The sequence below is a fragment of the Pangasianodon hypophthalmus genome, chromosome 16, assembly GCF_027358585.1.
Source record: "Pangasianodon hypophthalmus isolate fPanHyp1 chromosome 16, fPanHyp1.pri, whole genome shotgun sequence".
In the NCBI taxonomy this organism is placed as follows: domain Eukaryota; kingdom Metazoa; phylum Chordata; class Actinopteri; order Siluriformes; family Pangasiidae; genus Pangasianodon; species Pangasianodon hypophthalmus.
The window spans coordinates 17,227,360-17,254,327 of NC_069725.1; the positions used below are offsets into that span (position 1 = coordinate 17,227,360).

The 26,968-nt window shown below is 39.3% G+C and overlaps 2 protein-coding genes across 2 annotated transcripts in view; one reads left to right on the top strand and one right to left on the bottom strand.

The window, feature by feature from the left end:
- itga5 (integrin, alpha 5 (fibronectin receptor, alpha polypeptide)) overlaps nucleotides 1-22,836 on the top strand; it is a 52,773-nt gene extending 29,937 nt beyond the window's left edge. The window contains exons 19-30 of the mRNA XM_026920459.3: nucleotides 133-200; nucleotides 1,803-1,950; nucleotides 2,672-2,764; nucleotides 11,181-11,260; nucleotides 11,387-11,467; nucleotides 11,578-11,683; nucleotides 14,568-14,726; nucleotides 15,817-15,909; nucleotides 17,656-17,769; nucleotides 18,528-18,629; nucleotides 18,749-18,871; nucleotides 20,483-22,836. Coding sequence (XP_026776260.1) covers nucleotides 133-200; nucleotides 1,803-1,950; nucleotides 2,672-2,764; nucleotides 11,181-11,260; nucleotides 11,387-11,467; nucleotides 11,578-11,683; nucleotides 14,568-14,726; nucleotides 15,817-15,909; nucleotides 17,656-17,769; nucleotides 18,528-18,629; nucleotides 18,749-18,871; nucleotides 20,483-20,563 — 1,248 coding nt within the window. The 3' untranslated portion in view covers nucleotides 20,564-22,836. The remainder of the gene's footprint in view (nucleotides 1-132; nucleotides 201-1,802; nucleotides 1,951-2,671; nucleotides 2,765-11,180; nucleotides 11,261-11,386; nucleotides 11,468-11,577; nucleotides 11,684-14,567; nucleotides 14,727-15,816; nucleotides 15,910-17,655; nucleotides 17,770-18,527; nucleotides 18,630-18,748; nucleotides 18,872-20,482) is intronic.
- Nucleotides 22,643-26,968, bottom strand: part of rapgef3 (Rap guanine nucleotide exchange factor (GEF) 3) — a 35,548-nt gene continuing 31,222 nt past the window's right edge. The window contains exons 21-27 of the mRNA XM_026920774.3: nucleotides 26,367-26,457; nucleotides 25,357-25,407; nucleotides 25,179-25,266; nucleotides 23,935-23,999; nucleotides 23,773-23,827; nucleotides 23,593-23,664; nucleotides 22,643-23,477 (exon numbers count right to left, since the gene is read on the bottom strand). Coding sequence (XP_026776575.1) covers nucleotides 23,359-23,477; nucleotides 23,593-23,664; nucleotides 23,773-23,827; nucleotides 23,935-23,999; nucleotides 25,179-25,266; nucleotides 25,357-25,407; nucleotides 26,367-26,457 — 541 coding nt within the window. The 3' untranslated portion in view covers nucleotides 22,643-23,358. The remainder of the gene's footprint in view (nucleotides 23,478-23,592; nucleotides 23,665-23,772; nucleotides 23,828-23,934; nucleotides 24,000-25,178; nucleotides 25,267-25,356; nucleotides 25,408-26,366; nucleotides 26,458-26,968) is intronic.

Below are 26,968 nucleotides of genomic sequence, written 5' to 3' on the forward strand. Positions count from 1 at the left end.
GTAATTAAAATTCTCCTCTATCATATCTGCTTTAAAGACATTTTTGTTTTTCCCATAGGCAGTACTACCTCAGAATCATAATTTTTATTTTGTTATTTATACTTTTTGTTTCTTTTCATTTTGATTTTCCAGGCCCAAATTTTACTGGACTGTGGAGAAGACAATATCTGTGTCCCTGACCTGAAGCTTTCTGTAGAAGAGTAAGTCATTTAGCAAAGGAAGCACACATTCTGCATGCACTGTTGAATACTTGGCATGATTCAGGCCTTGTATTTATGTAGTTGGTAAACAACTGTCAGCAGTCCCTGGAAAAAACATGGAAAACAATACCCTAATAAGTGTACAAATGAGAAAATCAAAAACGTTTCTGTTTATAAATACATTTGATGAATTGCAGAGAATTGGTTAATCGTTAATGGTAAAAGTGTTGCTGTTCCCATGTGACATTAGTGAGGACACACACACATAGTGTTCATTGTGAAAACAGGAAGCAGAGCTGTGCTTCACATTCTGGGATTGGCTGACGGTGGCTTGTGAGAAAAAAAAAAAAAAAAAAAAGACGAAAATTGGGTCTGGAAAATTCAGAGCTGGGTTTGTCTCCCTCTGCTTCTGTACTTTCAGTTCTATTTTGATTTTGTAGATATGTGGCTTGATTCTACAAAAATAATAATATTTACTTTTATGTAAAGTAACAACCTTTTAAAGTAACAAGCCCTTTAATTTACTTGGAGTTGTTTGTGATTATAATTTGTTTGAGTGCTATTTCATGTTTGTTTGACTATTTTAAAACATGTTTTATATGATGTTGCTTAAATTTGTTCAGGTGACATTCCTAAAGCAGGGAAATTGAGCTATGAGTGGAGCTGCACAGTTATTTTTAATTATTTTAATTTTGGAAGAGGAGACAAAGGGTGTGGGGGGTTTCCTCTTAAGAACAAAGCCAACTTTTAGTCATGTCTATAATCTTTGCCAAGCCATTTAACCTACAACAGTGCTGGCACTCAGCACTAGGTTTAGGGTATTCAGCCAAGCTTTATTTACTCATTTCATATGAAATTGTTTCCATGTGTCTCTGTTTGCAAGTTATTTCCTGCCATTATCTTACAACGGCCACATTAGCACAATAGGGCACTATGATGTATGGAAATTTATTATATCTGCCACTGTTAAATCAATTTCCCTAAAGCATGACAATGACCTGACATGTATAGTCTCAAAGGTAATATTTTTTAACCTGGCTATTGGTGCTCTCACAGCCTACAGTCCCTCACATGTGAGGCACCTCAATTTGAATTTTGCTTCACCACAGCTTTACAAGGACAAGCAGTAATTGAAAGCGTCTGTGTGGCCCTTGTATGGAATTTCTCAGCTGTGTTTGGTGCTGTGGAGAAAAAGCAGGGGAAGGGGCAGTGACAGAATAGAGGAGGGGACTTGGGGAAAATGAAGAGGTGGTGTTTTACAACCACAGCCTGTGTTCTGATGCTTGTATGGCTTTATTGCTACATAGGAAAATATTTTTACCTTGTGGAAGAAGGAGTTGGGCTGCGACTGAACTGGGAATCTGTTTGACGAGGATTCAGGAAATAGCATGCTGGAAGCATTAGCTGCTGTCTGGCTCAACCTTAGACCAACATTGTGATCATCTTAATTTGCAATTAATTTGCATCCTGTATTTTGCTGACAGTTGCATACCAACTAAGTCAACAGTTCACCTTTACTTTTTTGTTTTGGTTTGTTTTGGTTTTCCCACTAGGCATTACTGCAGTAAGTGTTTCACATTTGTTTTCTTTTTCTTTCTGTAGTGGCAGGAAAGAAGTGTACATAGGGGATGATAATGCAATAACCCTGACTTTCAATGCGCGGAACGATGGAGGTGGTGCCTATGAAGCTGAGCTCTACGTAATGCTGCCTTCAGAGGCAGACTACAGTGGAATTGCCCGCAATAATGAGGTAATTTGGCGACCAGCATACTGTGTGTGTGTGTGTGTGTGTGTGTGTGTGTTTGTGTGTGTGTGTGTGTTTGGCTTATTTCTACTATGCTTTGAATACGTGAGGCACATGAATTATTTGTAGATATAGAATGGTGAACATTTGATACACTATATGGCCAAAAGTTTGTGGACACCTGACCATCACACCCATATGTGGGCCTTCCCCAAACTGTTGCCACAGTTTGAAGCACAGAAGCACACAAGTTTGAAGCACACAATTGTATAGAATGTCTTTGTATGCTGTATCATTTTAGTTTCTCTTCACTGAAACTAAGTGGCCTAGCCCAAACCATGCTCCAGCATGACAGAGCCCTTGTGCACAAAGTGAGGTCCTTGAAGACATGGTTTGCCAAAGTTAAAGTGGAAGAACTCAAGTGGCCTGCACAGAGCCCTGACCTCAACCCCACTGACCACGTTTGAGATGAACTGGAATGCTATATGGAATGCCCCAGGCCTCCTCAGCTAACATCAGTGCCTGACTTCACTAATGCTCTTGTGGCTGAATATAGAATATATGGCTCTTTTGGCCATATAGTGTATTAATAGCAATACTGACTCTGTTTAATTTACAGAAGTCTAACAATTAGCAAAATATTTAGAAAAATTCTAATATTTGCTGGGAAGGTGGCACTTCATAGTTAGTCATGATTTCTCACTAATTGTTACTTGTCCTTCTCTAGAGTCTGACTCAGCTGACATGCAGCTATGAAACAAAGAACCAGACACGCTACCTCATCTGTGACCTGGGAAATCCCATGAAGTCTGGCACCAACGTAAGTTTTTCAGTTACAGATTATATAGGATATATGCACTGATCAGCCATAACATTAAAACCACTGACAGGTGGAGTAATAGCATTGATTATCTCATTACACTGACATCTGTCAAGGGGTGGGATATAATAGGAAGCAAATGGATAGTCATTTCTCGAAGTTGATGTGTTGGAAGCAGGAAAAATGGGCAAGCATAAGGATCTGAGCAAGCATAAGGATCTGAGCTAACCTTTTAGTAGGTACTAACCACTGCAAGAAAGGACAACCAGTGAACTGGTGACAGAGTCATGGGCATCCAAGGCTTATTGATGCGTGTGGGGAGTGAAGGTTAGCCTGTCTGGTCCAATCTCACAGAAGAGCTACTGTAGCACAGACTGCTGAAAAAGTTAATACTGGCTGTGATAGAACGGTGTCAGAATGCACAGTGCATCACAGCTTGCTGTGTATGGGGCTGCGTAGTTGCAGACCGGTCAGAGTGCCCATGCTGACCCCTGTCCTCCACCGAAAGTGCCTACAATGGGCACATAAGCATCAGAACTGGAAAATGGAGCAATGGAAGAAGGTGGCCTGGTCTGATGAATCATGTTTTCTTTTACATCATGTGGATGGCCGGGTGCGTGTGCGTCACTTACCTGGGAGCACCAGGATGCCTCCAAATTCCCCAGATCTCAGTTCGATCGAGCATCTGTGGGATGTTCTGGACAAACAAGTCTGATCCATGGAGGCCCCACCTCTCAACTTAAAGGAATTGAAGGATCTGCTGCTGATGTCTTGGTGCCAGATACCACAGTACACCTTCAGAGGTCTTGTGGAGTCCATTCCTCAGTGTGTCAGAGCTGTTTTGGTGGCACAATGGGGACACAATATTAGGCAGGTGGTTTTAATGTTATGGCTGTTCAGTGTATATGTATATATGTGTGTGTGTGTGTGTGTGTGTGTGTGTGTGTGTGTGTGTGTGTATATACTTGAACATATATATATATATATATATGTATATATATGTATATATACACACACACACACACTGAACAACTTTCGATTGATTAAAAAAAAAAAATTACACAATTTGTTGTGATTAATCGCAATTAATTGCTTTTTTCTTCTTAAGACTGAAGCTTGTAATAAAATTATGGAATTAATGTAGAATCAACACGAAGAAGTATATTTAAATTCAGATATTATTGTTTAATACCATCTTTTTGGAACTTGGAACACAGATTCTCTCCTGTGAACAACAGATTTCCAATAAAACCATCAAGGCCCTCAAAACTGACTGACTGCTTGAAAGGCAAATTTCTTGTATGGACTAATAGAAATAATAACAAATCCAGGCCTGTAATGTTAAAGTGCCACACACACATACGTACATAACATTAAAACCACCTGCGTAATATTGTGTAGGTCCCCGCTGTGCCACCAAAACAGCTCAGTCCCGTTGAGGCATGGACTCCACGAGACTTCTGAAGGTGTGCTGTCGTATCTGGCACCAAGACTTTAGCAGCAGATCCTTTCAGTCCTGTAAGTTGTGAGGTGGGGCCTTCATAGATCAGACTTGTTTATCCAGCACATCCCACAGATGCTGGACACAAATTCTGGGGAAATGGAAGGCCAGGTCAACACCTTGAACTCTTGTCATGTTCCTCAAACCATTCCTGAACAATTTTTGCAGTGTGGCAGGGTGCATTATCCTGCTGAAAGAGGCCACTGGCATTAGGGAAAGCCATTACCATGAAAGGGTGTACTTGGTCTGCAACAATGTTTAGGTAGGTAGTACATTCTAAAGTAGTGTCTACATGAATGCCAGGACTCAAAGTTTCCCAGCAGAACATTTCCCAGAGAATCACACTGCCTCCGCTGGGTTGCCTTCTTCCCATAGTGCATCCTGGTGCCATCTCTTCCCCAGGTAAGCGACGCACATGCACCCTGCCATCCACATGATGTAAAAGAGAACATGATTCATCAGACCAGGCCACCTTCTTCCATTGTTCTTTGGTCCAGTTCTGATGTTCACGTTTCCATTGAAGGCACTTTCGGTGGGGGACAGGGGTCAGCATGGGCACTCTGACTGGATGGGGCTACACGATTCCATACTCCCTAAGCTGCTATGCACTGTGTTGTTCAGACACCTTTCTGTCATAGCTAGCATTAACTTTTTCAGCGATTTGTGCTACAGTAACTCTTCTGTGAGCCTCAGGTGCCCATACCCCTGTCGCCGGTTCACTGGTTGTACCAGATAAACCACTTTTAGTAGATACTAACCACTGCATACCGGGAACACCCCACAAGATCTGCCGTTTTGGAGATGCTCTGACCTAGTCGTCTAGCCATCACAATTTGGCCCTTGTCAAAGTCACTCAAATCCTTACACTTGACAATTTTCCTGCTTCCAACACATCAACTTTGAGAACTGACTGTTCACTTGCTTCCTAATATATCCCACCCCTTGACAGATGCCACTGTAACGAGATAGGTAAAGTGAATAACATTGATTATCAGTGGTAGTGGTCTTAATGTTATGGCTGATCAGTGTATATGTGTGTAGAGAGATATTTTTATATATATATATATATATATATATATATAATATATAGTATATATATATAATATACTGTTCTCCTTTCAAATTGAGGTTGCATTTCTTGAATAAAATAATTTTAATATCAAGCATTTTAATCCTGCCAGTAACATACCAAGTGCTATGCCATTTACAAGCTGGTTTAATTGGCTGAGTTAGTGTTATCAGTGGGGCATGTCCGGGCTGGCAGCAAGATGCCAGTTGACAAGATGCCGGGTGACTAAGTGCTCCGATCAATTATTAGGTAATTAAGGCGAAAGCACCTGTGTGCAGGGCCCTATTGTTTTCCTAAGGATTATTTATTATTATTATTATTATATTTTCCACCATTTGGATTTTGTCAAAAACTGTTTTTTCGTTACTCCTCCTACAAATTTTGTCCAATCATCAAATTTGGCACGTCATCTCCAGAGTAAGCCTCACAAAAGTTATCAAAAGAATTTTGAATATTCCAAAGGGTTTTCACGTAATTGGCCAACGAATCTGAAGGCAAAGCCGCCAAACAGGAATCGAGGCAGTATCTCAGCAACGACTCTCAGTGCACTGACACAAAACTTCGTATGCATCTTCAGGACCATGCCCTTAGGCTATGCAACAAATTTTGTGCCAGTGCCATGTACTGGTCAAAAGTAACAATAACATGCTAAAAAAAATGCTTACATCTAACTGCCATTTTTGCTACTTCTCCTCCAAATTTTGTCCAATCTTCACCAAATTTGGCTCACATCATCTTGACACCTGTCTAAACAATGCCACCCTGCTGCCCATTTGTTCATCTAGAACTTTCCTCCTACAGTCAGAGAATTCCACCACTGTCCGTGGTCAAAACATACACGTCATGAGTGTAACTCCAAATCACTCTTGAATCCCTTTGCCTAAAGTTATGGCTCTGCTTTCCTTTGATTGCTTAGGCAACAATTCTATCATGTCTGTGAATGTGTGGCTCACCGAGTCTGGGTGCTTGGCCTCCGAAAATGCTGAAATTCTGTAGTGCCCCCTTTTGACAAAAGTGGTGGGGTCAGTTTTACCTACAGTTACCAAACTTGGTACATATGTTGTTTTCATCAAGCCGGACAACTTTCAAAGTGACAGTCATTAGCTCCGCCTAACAGGAAGTAGGTCATTTTGGCTTTAATGTGGATTTTCTACTATATAGCTAGGAGAAAGGGACATAAACAGCATTATGATGCACCCACTTAATGCATGTGCCCACTACACATTACTTATCTACAATTAATTAATGGCTAGTAAAGATAACAACATACATCTCAAACCTTTTCATGCATTATCTCACCAAATACTACGTGTATGTTTGGACATGGAAGCTGTTGTAAAGCCTTAGACATGGGCTTAACCTACCACATCAACACAAAACAAGTGACTCTACAGCGCTCACTTCACTATGCATTGTTTTCATACACCTACTGGGTGGCAATGGCACCGGGGTACGAGAACACAGTGCGTGTTTGGCTGCCACTTTTTTGTCTGTTTTGTTTATGCCATGTTCTGGACAACTTCGTTTTTTTTGTTCCCTCACCTTCAACATTCTCTGTTTTGGACTCTCTTGGATACCACTATTTCGACATTCCAATTTTGTGTTGTTTTTTGCTGCCTGATGCTTGTTCAGCCACTGGCCTGCTCCAGCTTCAGTTGTGCTGATTGTTTACTGTTTGAATAGGTTGTCTTCCTTTTGGTGAGCTGTATATTGGTGATGTGATGGTTGGGGCTCTGGCTAATGTAGTGTCACTGGTGGCCCGCATTATATCTGTCACTGCAAACATGCCTCGCGTAACTTCATTTTTGGTGACAAAACCGAAATGGAAATTGGATACTCACCATCTCAACTCAGAGCTTTAAATGCACATGAACTTTAATGACATCCCATTCTTAATCCTTAGGGTTTAATATGGAGTTGGCCCACCCTTTGCAGCTATAACAGCTTCAACTCTTCTGTGAAGGCTTTCCACAAGGTTTACGAGTGTGTTTATGGGAATTTTTGACCATTCTTCTAGAAGCGCATTTGTGAGGTCAGGCACTGATGTTAGACGAGAAGGCCTGGATTGCAGTCTCCACTCTAATTCACTCCAAAGGTGTTCTATCGGGTTGAGGTCAGGACTCTGTGCAGGCCAGTCAAGTTCCTCCACACCCAACTCGCTCATCCATCTTTATGTACCTTGCTTTGTGCATTGGTGCGCAGTCATGTTGGAACAGGAAGGGGCCACCCCCAAACTGTTCCCACAAAGTTGGGAGCATGAAATTGTCCAAAATGTCTTGGTATGCTGAAGCATTAAGAGTTCCTTTCACTGGAACTAAGGGGCCAAGCCCAACCCCTGAAAAACAACCCCACACCATAATCCCCCCTCCACTGAACTTTACACTTGGCACAATGCAGTCAGACAAGTACCATTCTCCTGGCAGCCGCCAAACCCAGACTTGTCCATCGGATTGCCAGATTCGTCACTCCAGCGAACACGTCTCCACTGCTCTAGAGTCCAGTGGCGGCGTGCTTTACACCACTGCATCCGACGCTTTGCATTGCACTTGGTGATGTAAGGCTTGGATGCAGCTGCTCGGCCATGGAAACCCATTCCATGAAGCTCTCTATGCACTGTTGTTGAGCTAATCTGAAGGCCACACGAAGTTTGGAGGTTTGTAGCTATTGACTCTGCAGAAAGTTGGCCACTTCTGCGCAGTGTGCGCCTCAGCATGCGCTGACCCCGCTCTGTGATTTTATGTGGGCTACCACTTCGTGGCTGAGTTGCTGTTGTTCCCAATTGCTTCCACTTTGTTATAATACCACTAACAGTTGACCGTGGAATATTTAGTAGTGAGGAAATTTCACAAATGGATTTACGGTACCACGCTTGAATTCACTCAGCTCCTGAGAGCGACCCATTCTTTCACAAATGTTTGTGGAAGCAGTCTGCATGCCTAGGTGCTTGATTTTATACACCTGTGGCCATGGAAGTGATTGGAACACCTGAATTCAATGATTTGGAGGGGTGTCCCAATACGTTTGGCAATATAGCGTATATATATATATATATATGTCTCGCTGTCTTATTGGTATGTGTGTTCTGGAAGCTTCATACCAAGTCAAATTCCTCATGTGTGGAATAAAACAATAAAAGCTCAGTTGGCAATAAAATAAAACAATAATTCCTCACTTGGCAATAAAAGCTCCTTCTGATTCTGATATGAGAACTGCCGGATGCGTGGAATTATATCGTCCGCGATATATACACCTTTCATCCAGAATATCCCTGAATATTCACTGTTCAATGCCTGCTGCTATCTCGTACATCTGGTCTAACAACAGGGCCTAAGTCTGTCACCATCTACTGACAACAGGACGTTCCGATCGTTGATGTACCTTAACAGCGATGACAAGCACCATAATTCGTTGACCAACCCTGATGTTTCATGCCATCATTTTGCTCTTTTGAATTGTCGCTCCATCTCTGATAAAGCCTCATACCTCAATGAAATAATCACTGACAAAAACCTCGATATGTTACTACTCACTGAAACCTGGCAAGTACCTAATGATTATATGCAGCTGAACCTACTTACACCATCTAAACACCTGTGCAAACCGCAGTTACATGGTGGCCTCGCTGTCATCTGGTGAAATAATTTGCATCTTGCCCAACTTGATTTCCACAACACTATTACATTTGAATATATGGTATTGAAGGCTGATTCTCACTGCCCTCTCACAATTATTCTACAATATCATCCTCCTAAGGCTCAATCTGACGTTTTTCTGAACTCAGTGAACTATTGAGAACAGTGAACTGTTCCTGCCTGTGCTTCATCATCTCATGTCCTCCTGCTTGGTGACTTCAATATTTATGTGGATACAGCTTGCTCTAATTCATCTGAACTATTGTCTGTTTTTGACTCCTTCAATTTGATTCAACATGTGACCTTTTCTACTCATACACATGGTCATACTCTTGATTTAATCTGTACATCTGGGCATTATATTGCTTCAATCTTCTCTGATCATAAGCCTATTGAATTTAGTTTTAGTCTACCTGCTCAAAAGAAATGCAGTAACACAATGTTATCCTTTCGAGATCACAAATCTGTTGATGCCGCATAATTCTCTGCTTCCTTCTCTTCCTCTGCAATTTCTGATGTCTTTGATATCTCCTGTCCTTCAATGATATTCTCTAAATACCACTCTGTTATTTCTGAAATTTTGCGTAAGCATGCTCCTATTAAGACTAGGTCTGTTCCCTCCTCACGCACTTCCCCCTGGTATACACCTGAGCTCCGGGCATTAAAACTCACTGGTAGATGGCTCGAGTGGCTTTACAGGAAAACTGGTCTTTCTGTTCACCATCTAGCTTTCACTGAACACCTCAACACATATGTGCAACACATCTATGTTTCTGCAATTAACAATAAAGCAAGTAATAGGCCTAAGGTTTTGTTTTACATTATAAATAAGCTCACCCAACCTCCAGCTCATGCCTGATGCCTGTGCATCTGAGGATATCTTCATACCTCACGGATAGACAGTTTTCAATGCAGGATTATCAGTCCCCTACTGTTCCCCTGAAATCAGGTGTTCCTTAGGGATCAGTTATTGGACCTTTACCATTCATTATATATATATACTGCCTTTGGGTCAACTTATTCACCGCCACGGTTTCAATTACCATTGTTATGCTGATGACATGCAAATTTGTACAGCTTGTAGATCTGCTCCCACTCTCCAGACCAGTCCACTATCAGCATGTGTAAATGAAATAAAAAGATGGCTTAACTCCAACTTCCTAAAACTGAATATGGATAAAACTGAGATTATTATTGGAACACTTACTGAGAATATTCTTTGTGACTTTAGCTGTGACACTGATGGCACTCTCATTAAACCATCCAGTACTGTAAAAAATGTAGGCATCATCTCTGATCTCTCTCTCACTTTTGAAGCTCATATTAACTCCATCTATAAAATTGCATTTTTTTCCACCTTCGTCGCATTGCTTGCCTTCGTCCCTTCATTAGTCTCAAAGATGCTGAAACACTGGTTCATGCATTTATATCCTCAAATCTTGATTATTGCAATGTCCTCTTCATTGGTTTACCTGCTAGCTCTATTGTTAGGTTACAGTATATTCAAAGCTCTGCTGCTAGAATTCTTACAGGTACCAAGCACTCAGCTCACATTACTCCAATCCTCCTTGATCTTCACTGGTTGCCGGTTTCGTTTCGCATTAAATATAAAATAATCCTGCTTACATTTAAATCACTTCACGGTTTGGCACCTCACTATCTCAGTAAACTGCTTCTCCCCTACACCCTGATCTGCTCGCTCAGGTCTTCTGGGTCCGTATTCCTCCGTATTCCTCCCTAGATCACGCCTCTACTATGGGCAGGTCACTCAGCGTAGTAGTACCCAAGATCTGGAATAATAATATTATTATTATTATCATCTCGCAGTAAACATGGGAGTGCTGCTTTAAATTTGTATTTTTTTTAAACTCTTAACATTCTCTGGTTTTCTCAATTCTTCAATTTTATTCTCTTTATTCATTCTCTTGATTCTTCAATTTTAGTGAAAAAGAATATAAAATTATAAGTGTGAAGAGAGAGGCTGGCAAGGTGTACTGTGTCTAAGAAAAACACAGAAATGCTGGAAAATAATTTCAGGTTCTATAGGATAGTGATTTATTATGGTGACCTGAATTCTTCATTTGGATTATAGTATGTCTATAGGATGCAGTAAGGAGACATTGCAAAGACACTTATGTCAGGCTGTGCAGCTGTTTTAATACCTACAGAAGAGTGGAAAATATGTCAGTATTAAACATAATCTTTTCCATGTAGCTGTGGGCAGGTCTGCGTTTCACTGTGCCTCGGCTGCAGAATTCACAGAAGGTGGTACAATTTGACCTGCAGATTCGCAGGTATGCAAGCAGACACACACACACCCCTTAATGCTTTTACTGCCATCATGTTGTAAACCTATGCTAAGTGACCTATGTGGAGACATTTAAATACTCTCATTTCCCTCCTCCTCTCTCTTTCTGCAGTAAAAATGAGAATAACTCTGAGAGTGAGGTTGTCCCCTATAGGCTAGAGGTGGTGGTCAAGGCTGATGTTATTTTACTGGGGTGAGTTCAGGGACAGTATGTAACTGGTTCTTTTAGACTGGAACTTTCATTGTACAGTTATTTCTGTCCCCTGCTCACTTGTTCACTCTCTCTTTCTCTTCCTCTTAAAGTGTGTCTCAACCAGATAAGGTCTTCTTCCCACCTCCAAACTGGAAGGTGACCAAGAATGTTGCAGTGGAGCAAGAAATTGGGCCTCATGTGGAGCACATCTATGATGTAAGGACTCTTGCTGTGTGGAATACCCAGGAAGTGACCCAGTCATTATTCTTTATAAAGCAGATTCCTATGTGCACAGCTGCAGAGTTAAGTCAGGGACATGACGGGCACTCAAATAAGCACAGTGCTTTATACAGGGGGAGACCTCATGGGTTTTACTTTACTTTTACTGTACCACACAATATTACTTCATCCTTTTTGTGTTATATAGAGACAGACATGGATAAAACACCTGCATACAAAGATTTTTGTCAATCTGAAGTCATCCTGCATGTCGAATGAAGTTTTATATGCACACTAACCAGCTGCCTTGAAAATTCAGTTTACATGTACATTACATGTAATTTTGACTAAATTTATGCCATTGTCAGGAGCATCCTTCAGTGTAAACATTACCAAAACATAAATAAGAATGTGTAGGGGTGGACAAATCCATGGCTAGTTTTTCATTCACATTTGTAGATACAGTAAGCTGTTCATCAGTGTTTTTTTTGCTTCACTCATCCAGTAGCCAGAGAAAAAAGAACTCTACTCCCTACTGACTTTTCCAAAAAAAAAAAAAAAAAATCTTTTTTTTGGTAGGAAAATGTGATATTTTTGGTAGCATAAAGCAATTCAATGCTATTTATAGAATCAGGAATACAAAGGAATGTGGAAAAGGTAAAGCACAGCACAGTGCAGTGCTTATACTGTTATATAACACTAATGCTACTATAAAATGGAGCAGGCTCGCATTTAAGCACTTCACTGAGTGAAAATAAACACGATAGACAGACATGAATAATGTTTCTATGTGTGAGAACACCACAGATCATGACCAAAATGTTAGCCAAAGACTTTCTGCCTTTTTGTGGAGGGAACAAACACAATATTCTTCATCACAAGAGACAGCAGAGGATAAAGACTTTGACTACATAAAGTTGCCACTCACAGGGATTCAAATTCTTGCCTGTTTTCCTGTATTAATACACATGATTAGCTCATCACACTTGCATGCACTGCATATGCACAGTATACATGCAGATAAAGTGTTACAGTTGGGAAAGTAATTGTATTTAAAAGTATTAAATGGTTTTTCCACCTCTTTTCATAGGGCATAAATTTCATTCAGAGTTGATTTGGTCTGGTAGTGTTAATATTTAATGTTTTTACTTGAACATTGGTCATTCTGGTTGATTTCTCAGTTGGATTGTTAACATATTATGCTACATAATTATGTTAACATATTCAGTCAGGTCCATAAGTATTTGGACAGTGACACAATTTTCATATTTTTGCTTCTTTATACCACCACAATGGATTTGAAATGAAGCAATCAAGATGTGACTGAAGTATAGACTTTCAGCTTTAATTCAATGGGTTTAACAAAAATATTGCATTAACCCTTTAGGAATTATAGCCATTTTTTTCAGACTCCCTCCATTTTCACAGGCTCAAAAGTAATTGAACAAACTAACAATTATAAATATAAGGATTATTTTTAATACTTGGATGCAAATCCTTTGCAGTCAATGACGGCCTGAAATCTGGAACCCATGGACATCACCAAATGCTGAGTTTCCTCCATTAAGATGCTTTGCCAGGCCTTTACTGCAGCTGCCTTCAGTTGCTACTTGTTTGTGGGTCTTTCTGCCTTCAGTTTTGCAGCATATGACTGAATCTGAGCAGAAAGTATACCTCTATACGCCTCAGAATTCATCATGCTACTTCTATCAGCAGTCACATCATCAATACCAGTGAATGAATACCAGTGACCCAGTTCCATTGGCAGCCATACATGTCCATGCCATAACACTACCTCCACATATTTGACAGATAATGTGGTACGCTTTGGATCATGAGCCCTTCCTTTCCTTTTCCATACACTTCTCTTCCCATTATTCTGGTACAAGTTAATCTTGTTCCAGAACTGGGCAGGTTTTTTTATAGAGGTCTTTATCAAGTCTAATCTGGCCTTTCTTTTCTTGAGTGTTACCAGTGGTTTGCATCTTGAGGTAAACCATCTGTATTTACATTCATGACGGCATCTCATGATTGTAGACTTTGACAATGATACGCCTACCTCCAGAGTGTTCTTGACTTGGCTAGATGTTGTGATGGGGTTTTTCTTCACTAAGGAAAGAATTCTGCGATCATCTACTTTAGGTGTCTTCTGTGGTCTTCCAGGCCTTTTGGTGTTGCTGAGCTTGCTAGTGCATTCCTTCGTTTTAAGAATGTATCAAATTGTTGATTTGAAACTCCTAAAGTTTCTGCTGTCTCTCTGATAGGTCTGTTTTGTTTTTTCAGCCTAATGGTTTCCTTCACTTGCATTGGCACCTCTTTGGACTGCATAGTGAGAGTTCCCATGAACAGCTACTAAATGCAAATTCAACACTTGAAGTAAACTCCAGTCCTTTTATCTCATTAATTGTATGAAATATGTAAAGAAATAGCAAGGAAACAGGCCAGACCTGGCCATGAAGCTGCTTATCAGTCAGTTGTCCAATTACTTTTGAGCCTGTGAAAATGGAGGGACTGAAAAAATGGCTGTAATTCCTAAAAAGTTAATGCAACATTGTTGTTATACTCCTTGAATTAAAGCTGAAAGTCTACACTTCAATCACATCTTGATTACTTCATTTCAAATCCATTGTGGTGGTGTACAGAGGCAAAATTACAAAAGTTGTGTCACTGTTTAAATACTTATGGATCTGACTTTATATGTGCAACTTATGTAGTGTGTACTTGTTGGTATACAGGCATGTACACACTCAAATAATATACATTATAATAAATAACAAAATACACACTATTTTGTCATTCATAATGCTTATGTCAATTTTTTTTAGGAATCACTTATTATTTTACTTTATTTCACATCCTCTCTCTAATCTCTCCCTTCCAGTTGGTAAATAATGGTCCAAGCCGTATTAGTCACACACTTCTTCAACTGAAATGTCCCATGAAGCTGCATGACCAGAGGTTTATGTACCCTTTGGAGATCATCACTAAGGGGCCTGTAAACTGCACAACATACGATATTGTGAACCCCATGAACATAAAGGTAAGGAAATTTGAGAAAAATAATCTTATGTTTTGTTCAACTAAATCACTATGATAGTAACGACTGGGCTATGCTGATGTGATGCATTGAATTTTTGGAGAAGTGAGTGTGTTGCTTACATGGATGAAAATGTACATCACAGGCACACACAGAGGGTTATCTAAGAGTAGAGCAGATGTGTCACAGCATATAGGCTGTCTGTGAAGAGAAATAGCCTGGTAATGAATGAATTAAAACTCGTGTGACATCATACAATCATGCGCACACACACACATCATCATACACCCCCCCCCCCCCCCGGCACACACAAGGACACACAGTCTAAACCACCCACTTTAGGCATAAAATAATTATACAACACCCACTTCCATTTCTTTATGCAATTTCACTGTTTTACACACACACACACACACACACACACACACACACACACACACACACCAGCATATGGTGCACAGGAGCACAGCATTATCTCCACTCCTTTCTTCCAGATACACTCTCCCTTAAGACACACATGTGCGACTCCACCCTCTTACCCCCACAGACCCACCCAAGGACAAGGACTTTGACTTTGATCATTCTGTGGAATCTTCAATACTTGGCCCATTGCCATATGTCTGTTGCCGTAGTCATACATGCTTCATGTATCCCTTCTATACACATGATAACACACTCATCTGCTCAAACCCTCGGTCATAAACCTCTTGAATTTGTTGTTTTTCACTAGCTCTGTTCATTTTGATTGCACACATTGCAAATGATTCCACAGTCATCACGTCCTGAGAAAGCCATCTGGAAAAAAAGCCTTCTTTCATGTAATGGAATTAATCTGTGTTGTAGTTTTTATCTTGCTGTGCTTGTGTATTTGGTTGTGAGGAGTGCATCATGTGATATTTTCCCAGTGGCCAAAAGGAGAGAGGTTTGGATAAGTTTGGTAATGCAGCCACATGTGAAATTCTGACTGGTGTCCATGTGAGTCAGTGGGTGGTTCAGATTCAACAGTGAGCTCAGCATCTGGATTACGCAAATGGGCGTCGAATTTCCACTCAGTGTTTCTCAACTCTCTCTCTCTCTCTCTCTCTGCCTCTAGCTTCAGCAGTCCACTCAGCAGCCTCCTTTATTGAGCCACCACATTGAGAAGCGTGAAACACACAGGGGAGAGCTGGCTGAGCTGACAAATCTGGTGAGAACTCAGAAATCCTCCCCAATAAAGAAGATGAAGAACTGGCAGAGGGAGAAACTGCAGTTTCAGCAAATATTTGATTTCTTAGCAGATGAGAATCTTGCTCTGTTTTTATTTTAAAGAACATCCATGGATATTAATATTCATTTAAACAAATTTTATGTCTCTGGCTGACCGGCCAGCTTGAAAGGTGTGTGTGTGTGTGTGTGTGTGTGTGTGTGTGTGTGTGTGTGTGTGTGTGTGTGTGTGTGCGTGCGTGCGCGCCACCTCTTATTGGCATGCACAATCACCTAGCACTTGTTTAGGAACACTATACTAATACTGGGTAGGGCCTCCCCAAATTCTGACCCTACCACCTGTGTACAGAAATCGAGATTCCTCAGACCAGTTACATTTTTCCAGTCTTCAACTCTCCAGTTTTGTGAGCCTGTGCCCACTGCAGCCTCAGCTTTCTGTTCTTGGCTGACAGAAGTGGGACCTGTTGTGGTGTTCTGCTGTCTGCATTCTGAGATGCTTTTCTGCTCTCCACAATTGTACAGAGTGGTTATCTGAGTTACTGTAGCCTATCTGTTAGCTCGAACCAGTCTTCTCCGTTGACCTCTCTCATCAACAGGGCGTTTCCATCCACAGAACTGCCGCTCACTGGATGTTTTTTCTTTATTGCACCATTCTGTGTAAACTGTAGAGACTGTAGTGCATGAAAATTCCAGGAGATCAGCAGTTATGGAAATACTTAAACCAGCCTGTCTGGCACCAACAATCGTGCCACTGTCAAAATCACTAAGATCAGGTTTTGCCATTCTCACCGCTGATGTGAACATTACCTGAAGCTGCTGGCACGTATTTGCATGATTTTATGCATTGCACTGCTGCCACATGATTGGCTGATTATATAATTGCATGAATGACTAGGAGTACAGGTGTTCCTAATAAAGTGCTCAGTGAGTGTAAAATAGCCACTATGGGTAGGATCTATGACTTTTACCATCACTTGCTATAGGCCACATTCTTCACTTTTGATTATTCTGTTCCTAACTCATTGGTTAAGTGTTTAAATACCCAACCTTTAATAATATGGTGGAGCAATTTAAACTTTTTCTTAGCTACATTCAACTGAGTAAGAGATGCACAAAGGAAGTCATTAAGATAGTCTAATGAAATAGTCTAGCATTTTCCTCCTGCCCTTCTGTAATCTCTTATTGACTCTGAATGACAGTGGCTAGGACCACTGGCTCTCCACAGCCATTCAAATACAACTGCACTTCTCTTCTCAAGCCAACTTTGATTCCCAAATTTACATTATGGAGATTAAATGAAGTGATTGTAAAACCAGGTAAATGGATTTCACAAATTAGTTCTTAATTTGGCTGGCTGCAAATGCAGTCAGCATTTTATAGTCTTGTGACTTGGAATTTAAAAAAGTTTAACATTAGGGCTTTTGTCATAGCTCTTGGCCTGTAATTCTGTGTCATGGCTCTCTCTAACTTTCCAGCTGATGCTTTCTTGATCTATTTACTCTTTTATTTAATGTTTTTAAATTAATTTGATTCAGTTGAACCAAGTATGATCTTTATGTAACAAGCACCGATTTTATGGGCTTGCTAACATTGCATTATTATAAAAAAAAATGTAAATTAAAAAACTGTAAAAAAACAAACTATCCAAAAATAATTAAAAAAATTCTATTTATGAATAATCTCAATTTCTGTCTATATCCCTGTGTTTTCTGTCTTGGCTATGTTTCAGTCCTGTGCCAGTGTTGAGTGCTGGACCCTGGAGTGTAATGTGGGTGTATTGGAGAAAGGTACCAGTGCCATACTCCAGGTGCGTTCACGCATCTGGGGAGAGACCTTCACCATGGTAAGTTTCAGTAAAGACATGCAAAAAAGTGTGTTCACATCACTGTACATATTGCTGTATGAAGCCATTCATCTGTTATACCTATAATTCAGGCTCTGTAACCTCAGATGAAAGGTTTTTCAAAACAGCTGACTGCTCAACATCAGTCTCATTATTACATCAACTAAATGTCAGTGTTAATCATCATCTGTAATGTTCCATTGGTGGGATGGTGGGATGTTGTCATTTGGCAAGTATGGAGGGAAAAACCATATCACTAGCCAGCCACAGTAGCATTACAACTTGTTAGCGTGTGTGCATGTGCTCTTGAGAAGGTCACCTGGTACCTCTAAAAAGGAGCTCTGTTGAGAAAGGCCTTACATGCTCTGCATATAGCTTAAGTCAACACACAGGGTACTGTTGAGCACACTGAAAATTCATTATCTACAAACCCCAAGTTCTCATATGATTGGAATGTTGCAGAGATTCTTTGAGAACAACTAAAATGAATGAATACTGCCACCTGCTGCCTATTAAATGAATTTCAAGTTTTAAAATAAGTATTACTACGTTTTACACACACACACACACACACACACACACACACACACACACACACACACACACACACACACACACACACACACACACATATATATATATATATATATATATATATATATATATATATATATATATATAATGTGTATATATATAAGGAAAAAAGACTCTGAATGATATATGCATATTTCTAATACTGTTTTTATATTTGCTTGCAGAAAAAGTATAAGAATTTTATTCTGGAGTGTGTAGCTAGTTACAAGGTGGAAAAGATGCCCTATGCCATTTTGCCCAAGGAGATTCCAAGTGGTTCTAAAATGGTAATTAAAAATGCAATTATTATGCTCCTATGCATCTGTTATATTTATTTTTTAATAATAAATTTAAATAATAATATTAAGGTTTAAGGGTATTTTACATGAGTGATATGTTCTTTCAGATGACCACACCTGTGGTGTGGAATAAACCAGATAGTCCTTATGATGTGCCTTTGTGGATCATCATTCTGGCAATACTGGCTGGTCTTTTGTTGCTGGCTCTGCTTATCTATGTTCTGTATAAAGTGAGTATGGCATAAATAGTGAAAGTATTTTTTTTATAATTAAGTCATAATGATGGTTATGTGTTAAGGATGGAAGTTGGGTTAGAATATGTTATATATTTAATACATGGTAGTCTCACATAAAACATACTAACACACATTATAATCCCACTGAATCAACCATACTGAATCAATCATACTGCTCAGAGCTGTATATTAATAAGCATATACAGTCCCCTCCGAAAGTATTAGAAAGGCAAGGCCAATTCTTTTGTTTTTGCTATACACTGAAAACATTTGGGCTTGAGATCAAAAGATGAATGATATGATAGATCAGAGTTTCATTTCCTGATATTTACATCTACAGTAGATGTGTTGAACAACTTAGAAGATGGCACCTTTTGTTTGAACCCACCCATTTTTCAAGTGATCAGAAACATTGGAACATGTGTTTCTTGTTGCCCAGGTGTGCCCTATTAGATTGATTGTTTAACAATTAATAGCTATGAATGTCTACTCTTGGTTTGAGCCCTGGGTTTTGCCTGTTAAGACTGCATTTGTTGTTAAAAAGGATAAAGCAGCATGAAGACCAGAGATATGTCTGTGGAAGAAAAGCTTGTCATTCTGAAGCTGATAACAGAAACATTATGAGAGCTGTGAATAAAAACCCAGAAATAACAGTCACTGATATCAACAACAATGTCCACAGGGCAGGGGTGATGGTATCACAATCTACAGTTCAAAGAAGACTTCGAGAGCAGAAATCATACCACAAGATGCAAACCACTCATCAGCAATTAGAATTGGAAGGCCAGATTGGAATTTGCAAAGAAATACAGAGATGAGGCCAAAGTGTCGAGAAAGAAAGGATCTACCCATGATACAAAACATACAAGCTCACCGTTCAAGCATTTTGGAGGTAGTGCCATGTCTTTGGTTTGCATGGCTGCTTCTGGAACAGGCTCTTGATGTAACTCATGACTGTAGAAGCAGGATGAAATCAGAAGTCTACAGTAACATTCTGTCAGCCAATTTACAGAGAAAAGCATCCAATCTATTTGGAAGGAATATTATCATGCACCAAGACAATAACCCAAAACATACTACCAACACAACAAAGGGCTTTATCAAGGGAAAAAGTGGAAGGTTTTAGACTGGCCAAGTCAATCACCAGACTTTAGACCAATTGAGCATGCATTTCACCTCCTGAAGAGCAGACTGAAAAGAAATCACAAAAGAAGAATGCAGTTTGGTAAAGTCCATGGGTTGTTAGCTTGATGCAGTTATTGCAAGCAAGGTATAGGCAACCAAATATTAAGTGTTATTTACTTTCATTTATTTAAAGGCTATCTGTCCCAATAATTTTGCTCACCAAAAATCGGGTGGTCTGCCACCAAAGGTGCCATGTTCTAAGTTGTTTAACACATCTAGATGTAAATATTAGGAAGTGAAATTGCTGAAATTCTGGTCCATCGTCTATATTCATTTTTTGATCACAAACCCAAATGTTTTCAGTGTATAGCAAAAACAGAAGAATTGGCCTTGCAGTTCTAATACTTTCGGAGGGGACTGTGTAAATAATATAATAATAATATAACAAAAATGTATATCTCTATTGTGTTTTTTCTTTAGCTTGGTTTCTTTAAGAGAACTCCCTATGGCACTGCCATGGAAAAAGCACAGCTGAAACCTCAGGCTGCATCTGAAGCTTAAAGCAGGCCTGAGACTGTTCAGTAAGGATGAAAGACCACTGGATATCCATTGCACTGCACTGCACTGGACGGAAAGACCCCAAGGACTCAAAGCCAAATGAATGTTTTTTTTTTTTTTTTTTGCCTTTTTCTTTTTGTTGCCTTGTTTTGCTGTGGGTTTGGATTGCATTCACCAGTATTAGCCTCACACTCAGTTGCAATTTTAGAGCCTGGTTCTACGGACCGAAAGTCTCCTACTCATTGTGAAGGACAAATCTTATTTTCCCTGCACATAACTATGCAGTGTTCACTGTTTCTAATTTTTTTTTAAGTGTTTAACATATTTTGGTGCTAGAAACGACGTTTTCACATTTTGCTCACTACTTTTTTAAATGTCAACAGTAATTAGAAGATCCTGTTTTAGAATTTGAGATTTAGTACTATATTTTACACACAACCAGTGATTTTATACACATTCTTTCCAGAGAATAAGGTCAGACTAGCACAGTCTTTATCACAACAATCTTTACTTTCTTTTTAATGTTCAATTTAAAAACAATTATATGTCTGTCATTTTAGAAGGTAGGCTTGAAGAATACTAACGGGTTTCAGAGGAAAGTTTTTTTTTTTTTTTTTTTTCCTCCTCCATTCTCTTTCGTCCACCTCTGTAACCCAACGAACTCGGGTTGGTGTCTGTCTCAGGTGATAAAGTTGAACAGCAGTGCTCAGATCAGGTGTGCCACACTCAAATGGGCTTGGAAGTCCACTGAGGATTGTATACTAAGTGCAACTGTTCCCTCCTGCTGACCTAATTAACAAGAGTGTTGCCTTCTAGTCATCTGTCATCTGGGACATGACTGGATGCACATCAAGCCTGTAAAACCTCATGAATTGCCTTGAAGCAGAGCTGTGCTTTGCCGATATATAGGACAGACTTGTGCCCTATGGCACACATAGCAGGAAGTCCAAACAGTCAGTGAGGGCTCACTGTGTACACAGAGTCCTTCCCATCTGTGCAAAGTACAGAAAACCCACTGTATACAGTTGGAATGGGTTTGTCTCAAAGTGTGTAATAGTCAGTGCACCTGTCAAATGAGTACTGTTAAGTGTCTATAGATCTTAAGGGATAAGGTGAGTAAGCAAAAGACAATCCCAGTCCAAGGCAGCAGTCTTAGCCAGGGACAGAATGTGGAAGACACACCCTTTTAGTTTGTGTTTGTCTGTCTGGTGTAAGTATGTGGATGTGTGCATACAAGTCTGTCTGGCTTTACTGATGTGAGAGAAAGAGGGGTTTTCCTAGTTGCCCAGTTTCTTGTTGTATTTCCATTTTTGGCCATCCTGATATTTAATAGCATATTAATGCTAATGCAGAGCCTGGTGGCAAAGTGGACACTCATGGACAGAGATGCTGCATTCAACTGCATTAGACACTTATTAACTGCAAGAAGGAAAGAGAAGGGGCATAGGGAATTTTTAGGATCTGTATGTAAAGTGCAATACTGTTTTCTCCTTTTCATCTTATTGTATTTTTTTTTTGTCTTTTGTTACTACACCAGTGTTTTCGTACAGACAACAACCTTGTTGGAGTTTGAGTGATTATGCAGGAGAGTTTATGACAATTATTATTTCAATAATCAAATATATGAAAATTCCCCATGCATTTTTTTTAATCACAAAATAGCTTTGTTTGAGCTGCCAAGGCTTTGTTTGATAATAGCATCAGCTATTTACTATGAGCACCGCACTATCATCCTTTAACAGTTAGTGCTATCCAAGAGAGAAAAATGAAAAACTCTCATAGAGTTAAAATGCTGTGATCTTTTATGGTGTCTGTTGTTCCAATGTTATATCTTGATTGCAAAAATGTAATGAGTGTTTTTAATTACACATTGTTTAGAAACGCAACAGGCCTTGTTACAAATTGAGACTCAGAAATGATGTCGTTTGCCTGTTCTCAATGTTTTGCTCAGTTTCAGACATTTGTTTATACCTCCAAAATTTAGATTTTGTTTCTTTTTCCTTTTTTAATTTTTTTTATTTACATTTCTGCAGCAGGAAGCACTGGTTATATTTTTGTCCCATCCCAAACTTTTGTCCTACCCACATCGTTTCTTTTTTGTTTTATTAAGTTGTAAATATGATTTGGCAAGGAGATTTTTTTTTTTTAAACTAAAACTCTTATCTGACATAAAATTACATCACCCCATATTGGGGATAATTGGAGGGATGTTAAAGTGATTAATTATTTGTATGGTATTTTACAATTTGCATTTCAAATAAATCTTTCAATTTTTATGACTTAGTGTGTTTCTTGTGCTTGTAAATTTGTTTAAATTTGTGTTGACATCAAGTAACCATTCATACAAACAGTACTTCAATAATTTATTTAGCAAAAATAAAATGTACACATTTTACCTGAAATACATCTGAAATAGGCTAGTAATTGACAAAGCCTGTACAATCTATTGACCTCTAATATCTTCTTTCAAAGATGTTACTAAGGTTAACCTTTATGGAGTTTCAGCATAATATGCCATCCTTATAACAGCTAATTGGTACAAAAGGTTTAAGAGTGCAGATATATAAAATACACAAGGAGTACAGTTCTTCAAAGAGGGCACTACTTGTAAGGTATTAGTGGATAGCTCTGCACTGATGCATTGATCTGAGAATGCCTTTATAAAGAGTCACCTCCAATCATCAATCCCAATTCAGATCGTCATGGATATCCTCTACAGGCCAAAAACTCGAAGTGATTTCCTCCTCCAGTATGGAGCTGGACTTTTGAAAGGAACAGCACATGTGAGTGTGAATGATTTAATGCTCTATGACTCTGGAAAGCTGTGTCAGTTTCTTCTGATTATCAATGACGTTAAGGTTCTGGATGTAGTGTCTTATGCTGGTGACACTACGTAAAGTCAGCGACTGCTCAGAATCTGAATGAGGGCAAAGACATAAAAGATAAAAAGGATTAAACAAACATAAAATATTGATGTATGCTAACATGGTCTGTATTGTAACATCACAGGATTTTCCTGTAAATTAGCTTACAAGTAGATACTCGTATAGCAGGAGACTCCAAGAACATTCTTTCTGTGAAGCCCTTCTGGGGGGATGAAGGCACTGTACAAATGTGACAAAGTAGTTTCTTATACATGCTGAGTATTTCTTATACATGTAAACATCTACATGATTTTTGTGCTCTGCAGTATCACAGAAGATTAATATTACCATAAGGTTGGCTTCTACAATCCCGAACTATCTTCACTGTCTTGGCAATCATCCGCTGTGGATTTGAGGCAGAAATATGAAAGTATTTGGAAACAATAAATGCAATAAATGTATAAATTACTTGAAAATCCTGAGAAATCCCAGAAAGGTCTGGGGTCTCACCATTTTCTCAAAGTTGACCAGATTATCAGTGTAATTCCTGTTGCCCTCATGGATAAATGTCATGTCTGGAAAAAGATGAATACAGTTGGATACAATTACAAGGGTGTAATTCAGAGGTTTCAAATTCATTTTAGGTAATGGGCTACATTGAATTTAGACTTATGCCAATTGGGCCAGAAATATGTTCCACATATTGCCAAAAGTTTGTGGATGCCTGACCATAACACTCCTATGTGCTTTTTGACCATCTTATTCCAGATTTAGTCCCCCTTTGATGTTATAATAACCTGCACACTCTTCTGGGAAGGCTTTCCACTAGATTTTGGAATGTGGCTGTGGGAATTTGTTCCCATTCAACCACAAGAGCCTTAGTGAGGTCAGGCACTGATGTCAGGCGAGAGGGCCTGGGGTGCAGCTGGCGTTCCAGTTCATCACAAAATGTTCAATGGGGTTGAAGTCAGGGCTCTGTGAAGGCCACTCGAGTTCTCCCACTCCAACATTGGCAAACCATGTCTTCATGGACCTCGCTTTGTGCACAGGAGCATTGTCACGCACACTGCTTGGGCCCCTTAGTTATAGTGAAGGGAAATCTTAATGGTATAGCATATAAAGACATCCTTTAAAATTGAGTGCTTTCAACTTTGTGGGAATAGTTTGGGGAAGGCCCATATATGGATATGATGGTCAGGTGTCCAGAAACCTTTGGCCATATTGTGGCTGGAATGGACTTAACTGAGACTAGAGCTCATCATACTGAAGTGGAAGGAAAATCAATATAGTTTTAACATAAAAAATTATGTTTAAATAAAAGAATGTAAAAAATTATTTACAAATTATAAAACCTTAAGGGATGTAATTTCATAAGTATTCACCTCTGTTGCTGTGAAACCTCTAAATTAGTTGTTTTGCAAGAGATATCGTTACAGTGTCAATTTTTTAGCTTGCTGATGAAGAATTACATATCATTAGAACATCTTGTGAGTAGATGTGTTTATGGCCCTGAATGTATTGTTACATTTGGCCCCTTAGTCAAATAACAGAGACTAGCTCTATATTTTAATCTTTCAAGTCAATTATGGTCCACAAGACTATTTCATATAGAAAATGGATTCTAAATCACTTGGTGAGCCAGAGTAGAACCTTTATCTGATTGGTCCTTGCCTGTAGGCTGTATGTTTGATACCCTTGGTGTAATTACTCTTTCATTAGCAATGAAATTATTGGCTGTTACAGGTGGCCAGTACCTTTCAGTAGCAGAGGCATGAAGGGAATGTATGGTGGGTTGAGTTTGGCCACAGCTAGTCTGTACGCTCGGTGATTGTGGGATGGATCCTGTGCACAGGAACAGCAGGAGTCAGAAAGAAGCATGCAGCTTTCTACTGAGTATGACTCCTTCATACAGCATCCCAGTGCTAAACTTACCAGTAGTCTCTCATAAGCACAGTAGATCCTTTTGGTTTTGCTTGGCAATCTCTGTTAAAAATCAAGAATTAGACTGTACTTAATCAGAACATCTGGATTGTGGGAGAATGACTTGCATTATAATAAATTTCATGTACCTACCAATTTCAAGGAATAAAACATAAAGTAGTATGCTGTCATAATAAAATAATCAGCAAGGTGGTGTGATGCCGCTAAGCAGAGTTACTGTTACCATGCCAAAGTTGATTATTTTCCAATAATTGCATAGCTCAAAGTGTTTTCCCCCTCTTATACCACAGCAATTTGCCAACAGTTAGAACTTTCAATTTATTAATGAAAAACACATTACATTTTAACAGTTTGTAGTTACAATTACTGTTGTGGAATGATCCATGAGACAGGAAGTTAGTTCCTGTTATCACTTATAAACTGTTATCCCAAAGCAGCTTGTAATGTTTCTGAGAAACAGGAAAACACAAAGTCCTCTGTTTTGAAGACTCTCCTGTGGTGGAAAGCTTACTGACCATAACAAGGCTGACACCTGAGACTTCCATAAATGGTAAATAAACATCTCCTTACAGTAGTCTTTAACATTTCAACGATTTGATGATTTGTTAAATAATAAGGCATTTTTAACAACCATTTATTATTAGCTTTACATTGGAGTGTACACCATACAAGACTCAGTGAATTTTCTATAGTAAGAGTTCTTACTATAGAAATGATAACAATAGAACAGGTGCATAAAAACTTTGAATTACAGTCTGCACCTCTGTTAGAGCCGCTGTTATTAAAATTACCAACCTACTGACCAATAAGATTCAAAATTTCAACAATGCTGTGGTGTAATTACTGTTAAACAATATGTATATTTTAGTGTATGTCTAGGAGCTGAATAATCTTATGTTTTTGTAAAAGCAAACATAATTATAAGCTTTATTTGCATTTTACCATTTTTACCTTCTTTCATGGCAAGGTCCAGCGGGTGTGGACCAGTTACACACACTCACCTCCCATGTTTTATAGAGCCTCTGCACTGCACTGTTACTCAGGCCAAACATCACTGCAAAGAATGAGTTCAGGTTTTTCTGCTCCTTCAACCTAGGGAAAAAATCACATGGCTTTTCATGTGCACAAATAACATGCCTCCAGCCCTGGAACTCTAATGATTATTATTAGTATTCATATTCAAAGTATACTATTTAGTAACTGCCATGAATTATGAATGAAGTATTATGAATTTATTTATTTATTACTGTGAAAATAATAGTAAAATGTCACAAGTGTGTGAATGCAAGCCTTGATTAGTACGATAGGTCCTGGGACTTTAATATGATTCCAAGTTGGAGAATATTCTTTGAGATTTTCATTCAGTGAAGTGAAGTGACTTGTGGCCAAGTATGGTGACCCATACTTGGAATTTGTGCTCTGCATTTAACCCATCCAAGTGCACACACACAGTAGTGAACATACACACACCTGGAGCAGTGGGCAGCATTTTTTGCTGTGGCGCCCGGGGAGCAGGTGGGGGTTCGGTGCCTTGCTCAAGGGTCTCACCTCAGTCATGTTATTGAGGGTGGAAGAGAGCGCTGGTCATTCACTCCCCCCACCT